This window comes from Rhincodon typus, unplaced genomic scaffold (genome assembly GCF_021869965.1).
Source record: "Rhincodon typus isolate 14 unplaced genomic scaffold, sRhiTyp1.1 hic_rhity00007951, whole genome shotgun sequence".
In the NCBI taxonomy this organism is placed as follows: Eukaryota; Metazoa; Chordata; class Chondrichthyes; order Orectolobiformes; family Rhincodontidae; genus Rhincodon; species Rhincodon typus.
Window position 1 is genome coordinate 1 of NW_025973589.1, and position 6475 is coordinate 6475.

The following is a 6475-nucleotide window of genomic DNA, read 5'->3' on the forward strand; positions in this document are numbered from 1 at the left end:
CTGGATGAGGGCGTAGAAGGATGGGTTAGTAAATTTGCAGATGACACTAAAGTCGGTGGAGTTGTGGATAGTGTGGAAGGATGTTGCAGGTTACAGAGGGACATAGATAAGCTGCAGAGCTGGGCTGAGAGGCGGCAAATGGAGTTTAATGCAGAAAAGTGTGAGGTGATTCACTTTGGAAGGAGTAACAGGAATACAGAGTACTGGGCTAATGGTAAGATTCTTGGTAGTGTGGATGAGCAGAAAGATCTTGGTGTCCATGTGCATAGATCACTGAAAGTTGACACCCAGTTTGATAGCGTTGTTAAGAAGGCGTACGGTGTATTAGGTTTTATAGGTAGAGGGATTGAGTTTTGGAGCCATGAGGTCATGTTGCAGCTGTACAAAACTCTGGTGCGGCCGCACTTGGAGTATTGCGTACAGTTCTGGTCACCGCATTATAGGAAGGATGTGGAAGCATTGGAAAGGGTGCAGAGGAGATTTACCAGGATGTTGCCTGGTATGGAGGGAAGGTCTTATGAGGAAAGGCTGAGGGACTTGAGGCTGTTTTCGTTAGAGTGAAGAAGGTTAAGAGGTGCCTTAATAGAAACATTCAAGATGATCAGAGGATTAGATAGGGTGGACAGTGGGAGCCTTTTTCCTTGGATGGTGATGGCTAGCACGAGGGGACATAGCTTTAAATTGAGGGGTGATAGATATAGGACAGATGTCAGAGGTAGGTTCTTTACTCAGAGAGTAGTAAGGGCGTGGAATGCCCTGCCTGCAACAGTAGTAGACTCGCCCACTTTAAGGGCATTTAAATGGTCATTGGATAAACATATGGATGATAATGGAATAGTTTAGGTTAGATGGGCTTCAGATTGGTTTCACAGGTCGGCACAACATCGAGGGCCGAAGAGCCTGTACTGCACTGTAATGTTCTATGTTCCATGTGTGTGTGTGTGCGTGCGTGTGTGTGTGTGAGAGCACGTGTGTGCTTGTGTGTGAGCGCGCGTGTGTGTATGCATGTTTGTGTGTGCGTGCGTGTGCGTGTGTGTGTGTCTGTGTGTGTGTGTCCGTAGTCAGTGTCTGCACAGGAACACAATAGGAAACAGTGACTGGGCTGGAATTGGGAATCTCGGAGTTGCTGGGAGTTGGGAGGGAGCTGGAAGTGAAGTGGATCTTGCAGTGACCCTGACGAAATGTTTGTTACTCACAGACATTGGCCGTTCCTTTGGGGATAGGGAGATAGGAGCCTGCTCTCCACGGCCGCCCTTGGAAACCATTTCTGCAGCTTTCACAATCCTGGCCTGTTGTGTTATGTTCACATTGACAGCTCAGCCTCTCGTTCTCCAAGATACAGTTGTTGGCATGAAGATGACACTTACACCTGGGAACAGACAACAACGAGCTGCTTCAGAACGTGCTCAGCAACTTGGTTCGAGAAAAGACTCTGTGCAGAGGCTCTCTGTGTCTCTTTGAGCAGCCAACAACAACACCATTTCCCTCACTGACTCACATTCACAGCAGCAGACAGGCCTGGTGCTCATTGTCTGTCTACTCAGTCATCATCAGACCCTCAGCAACAACAACAACAACTGCAGGGCAGGAGTGAGTATCATCACCAACTCAAATACCCTAGGCCCACAAAGAAAGACCCTGCATTTATATAGCACCTGTCACAAACTCCAGGTGTCTCCTTGCATTGCAAGCTCTTTAGCACATGCTCTTCCAGAGGGGCCATGGAAATGCCAGTTGTTGTTGTAGTTTCCTGCTGCTCTGAAAGGAAGCTTGTACATTTATATAGCACCATTAACAGAGTAAACGATCCCAAGGTGCTTTCCAGGAGGAATTATCCAGTGAGGCAATCCATCACAACGGACCCCAGAGTTTAAAAGCCAGGCAGGAAAACACACCAACGCTTCATCAGAGGCTGCACTGAGGATGTTACCAAGCACGGTAACGAAACGTCTGCAGAACAACAAACCAGCTCGGCGAGCAACCAACCTCAACACCCACAACCCGAGCTACAGATCTACTCCAAAACCTCAGAGGAATTATCAAACCTGATTTGACATTGAGCCACAGGAGGAATTATTGAGAGAGGTGACCATAACCCTGGCCAAAGCGGGCAGTTTACAGAGAATCACAATGTCAGGGGGAGAGAGGTGGTGAAGCAGCGAGGTTTAGGGAGGGAACAGCACAGCCCAGGCACCAGGCAGCTGAAGGCAGGGCTGCCAATATTGAGTGAGGCCTTCACAGTTGGTGTGCAATCGTGTCCTTCAGAGGATTAAAAAAATCCAGAAAGAGTCTGATCCAGACAATCATCCAAGTGAACCTGCAAACTCACATCCATCCCAATGTATTCCTGCTGTGTTTGAGTTCCTCTCCTGTGTAACACTGAGAGACAGTCCATTGTGTGGAAGGTGCTATAGAGAGGCTCATTGTTGTTGTTTAATAGATGTGATTTAGTGAGGGCCCAAGTGTTTCAGTGTGTGAACAGTTTGCTCAGTGAGTCTGTGCTGATAATATCCAGTCAATCTTTAACTCCGCACAAAGCTTCCGAATCTGTAGACCGTCCCCTGCACATTTTACAAATTGGCAGTTCTGGGTATATTTTACTAAACTAAGCAAAATGCAGACAGTTCCTTGGAGGCAGTTGAAGGGCAGCATCAACATTTTACTGCTGCAGTTCTCTAATTAGTGCTTGAAGTTTCTCCCGCACTAAAACCTCGAGTGAGTCTCCCAGAAGCTGACTCTAGAATAATGAACTAATGGTTACCAGCCCTGGAGAGAGTGAGATGGTGGGGTGAAGGGTTCACTGTTCCAGACTGAATGTAGGTTCCACACACAGGGAAGCATTCTGTCAGAAAAGTCCCCAACATCAGCAACAGCTTTCAGTAATTAAACAGGAACATTACGGGAAAACGGAGCGACAGGGAGCGGGATAAACTGAATAGAACTCTCATGGAGCTAGGACTGAGGGGCTGATTGGCCTTCCCCAGTGCTGCCTGATTCTGTGACGAGATTGGGGATTGGCTGTGAGGAGAGGGCCATGGGAGATGTCCTAATGCCTAGCCTGTAGTCACACTCCTTCAGGGAACCTAGTACAGGGACACAGGGCACTGCTGATTGACTAGGGGAAGCATCACAATCCATCCCTGTGAAAACACAACACTTACCAAGGGCTCACATCAGCTGCTCTGATCAAAGGGAGAAAAAGGAGCAGAGGGATCTTGGGGTTCAAGCCCATAGCTCCCTGACAGTGGCCACAAAAGTAGATAAGGTGGTAAAGAAGGCATGTGGCATGCCTGGCTTTATTGGCCAGGGAGTTGAGTGCAAGAGTCAGGATGTCATGTTGCAGCTATATAAGACTTGGGTTAGGCCACACTTAGAGTATTGTGTTCATTTCTGATCACCGCATTACAGGAAGGATGTGAAGGCTTTGGAGTGGGCGCAGAAGAGGTTTACCAGGATGCTGCCTGGATTAGAGGGTATGAACGATAAGGAGAGGCTAGAAAAACTCAGGTTGTTTTCTCTTTGAGTGGCAGAGGCTGAGGGGAGACTTGATAGAAGTTTATAAAATTACGACATGCATAGATAGTGGTGACAGTCAGAATCTTTCTCCCAGAGTTGAAACATCTAAAACTAGGGGAATGCATTTAAGGTGAGAGGGGAAAAGTTCAAAGGAGATGTGGGGGGCAAGTTTTTTACACAGAGAGTGGTAGGAGTCTGGAACACGCTGGCAGCAATGGTGGTGGGGGCAGATATGAAAGGGGCATTTAAGAGACTTTTAGGTAAGTACGTGCATATGGAAGGAATGGAGGGATATGGACCAAGGGCAGGCGGAAGGGGTTAGTTTAATTTGGGCTGAATGGCCTGTTCCTGTGCTGTACAGTTCTATGTTCTATGTCCTATCTATGTTCTATGAGTAATCTGTGATCCTCTCAGAAACTCCCAGAGTGACCCAATCCAGATGTCAGCCCTGAGAGGGGGACTCCAGATGTTTGATCATCCAGCACCCTCCAGACATTGGCCCTGGGAGATTATCCCCGAGGTGTGAACCCCAACAATTTCCCTTAAGGTTTTCCACAAACACTGAATGTGTTGGTCTTTGGTAATGTCATTTCCCAACGTTAGCCTATAGGATGCCTTCCAGATGTTTCTAACCAGACAGTCACCCCAGGATTATTCCCAGGGATTGGGGATCAGGATGTTCCAGGACCCAGCAGCCTCCAGATGTTAATATGAGACAGTAATTACCCTTTCAATGTTAATCCTGAGTATCCCCAAGATGGAGACCCCAATGCCAACATGATGGTCACCCCAATGGCCACCAGATGGTGACCCTGATGCCACACCTCCACAAATGATCCCTGGATATTTCTTGCAGACATTTCCCCCCAGATATTCCCCCCAGATGTTATTCTCAGATGTTTCCTCCACATGTTAGGCCCCAGATGTTACCCCTACTATTTCCCTGAGATATTCCCTCCGATATACCTTACAGGTAATCCCCCTCCAGATGTTGCCTTGATATCCTCCTTTTATTCCCCCAGATGTTATCCTGGGTGTTGCCCCAGATGATTCCCCAAGATACCCCCACATATTTCCCCCAGATGTTGCCCCTGATATTCCCCACAGATATTTCCACCAGATTTTGCCCCTAGATCTTGCTCCTGGTGTTTCCCCCAGATATCCCCCCGATATTCCCCCCAAATATCCTCCCGATATTCCCCCCAGATATCCCCCGATATTCCCCCCAGCTGTTGTCCTTGATATTCACACAGATGTTATCCCAGATGTTGCCCCAGATATCCCTCTGATATTCCCCCAGACATCTGCCTACACTCCCCCCAGATGTTGCCCCTGATATCCCCTGATATTTCCCCCAGATGTTGCCCCTGATATACATACAGATGTTACCACAGATGTTGCCCCGATTCCCTCCTGATATTCCCCCAGATGTTGCTCCTGGTGTCCCCCAGATGTTGACCCTCATATCCCCTCCAGATATCCCCTGACATTCCCCCCAGATGTTGCCCCCGATAGACACACAGATGTTACCCCAGATGTTGCCCCTGATTTCCCCTGATATGCTACTGAGATGTTGCCCCTGGTATCCCCCAGATGTTGATCCTCATATCCCCTCCAGACATCCCCCCGACATTCCCCCCAGATGTTGCCCCCAGTGCAGTGGCGGAGGGTTGTGAAGGTCTCACCTGCCCCTGATGTCCAGGTTGGAGATGGCATAGAAGTACCTGGAGAGGTTGTGAGGGTCGACACTGGTGGGGCCAGTAGCAGGCCGAAGGAGCCGCAGCCTCAGGTCAGTCACAGTGAAGAAGTCCCTCAGCTCCTTGGTAGTGTCCAAGCGGCTGTACAGGGAGGCCATATCACGGAGCCAGGGTCCCCCAAACAGGGCAAACCGCGCCTGGATCTCAAAACGCACCGTCTTCTCCAGCTTCCACACATAGCCCCGAGAATACTCCTCAGTGCAGATAATGTCCAGAACGGAAGCGACACTCAGATCCCGCGCCCTCCGAGATTCCATGCCAAAGGAGCTGATGCAGTCAGCTGCGTAGAACTGGTATGGGTGCCATGTTCGTCCATGATCGAGCGATTTCTCCAGCACCATCTGCTCTGGCCGGCCTGACTCAAAGGTGATGATAATATCCTCGGTCAGCTCGATGCTCTTACCCCAGGACAGGGTCAGATTGACCACCAGAGGCTCCGGGAACTGCCTCCATGAGACACTTTGCCAAAAGGTGTTTGGGACCCGGCCCTCATCATCCACCATTAGCTCGGGCGGGTGTGCGAGCTCAGGCGTGCGAGCGTCACACTCATTGTTGCACATGTACGGGTTCTCCTGGAAACAGCAACCAGAACGGCACGGCGTTAGGTACGGGGTAAAGCTCCCTCTACGCTGTGTCCCCCATCAAACACTCCCAGGGACAGGGACAGCACGGGGTTAGGTACGGAGTAAAGCTCCCTCTATACTGTTCCCCCCATCAAACACTCCCAGGACAAGGACAGAACGGGCTTAGGTACGGGGTAAAGCTCCCTCTACACTGTCCCCCCCATCAAACACTCCCAGGGACAGGGACAGCATGGGGTTAGGTATGGAGTAAAGCTCCCTCTATACTGTTCCCCCCAACAAACACTCCCAGGGACAGGGACAGAACGGGGTTAGGTACAGAGGAAAGCTCCGTCTACACTGTCCCCCCCATCAAACACTCCCAGGGCAGAGACAGCACGGGGTTAGATACAGAGTAAAGCTTTCTCTACACCCTGTTCGATAGCAGGAATAACCATTCCCTGTAATGATGTCCAGGTAAAAGCTGAATGATTGTGTGTGTACTTTATCAGACTGCACTGTGGAGTGGACAGTTAGACAGCTACAGAGTGGCATTGCTGCTGTGCTGGAGATGGATGTCAGCTCTCTGACTAAACATAGCTTCACACCATAAAATATTAACAGACAGGAATTATAAAACAG

The 6475-nt window shown here is 49.6% G+C and overlaps 1 protein-coding gene across 1 annotated transcript; it reads right to left on the bottom strand.

Annotated features, from left to right (window-relative positions):
- Positions 1-1196: 1196 nt before the first annotated feature.
- On the bottom strand, positions 1197-5839 carry LOC109938573 (netrin-G1-like; the record flags this gene model as incomplete). Its single annotated transcript, XM_048594304.1, has 2 exons — positions 5202-5839; positions 1197-1369 (listed from the first exon to the last, which is right to left on the bottom strand). Coding segments are annotated over exons 1-2 (805 nt in total), but the record flags the coding sequence as incomplete, so codon positions are not given.
- Positions 5840-6475: the final 636 nt, after the last annotated feature.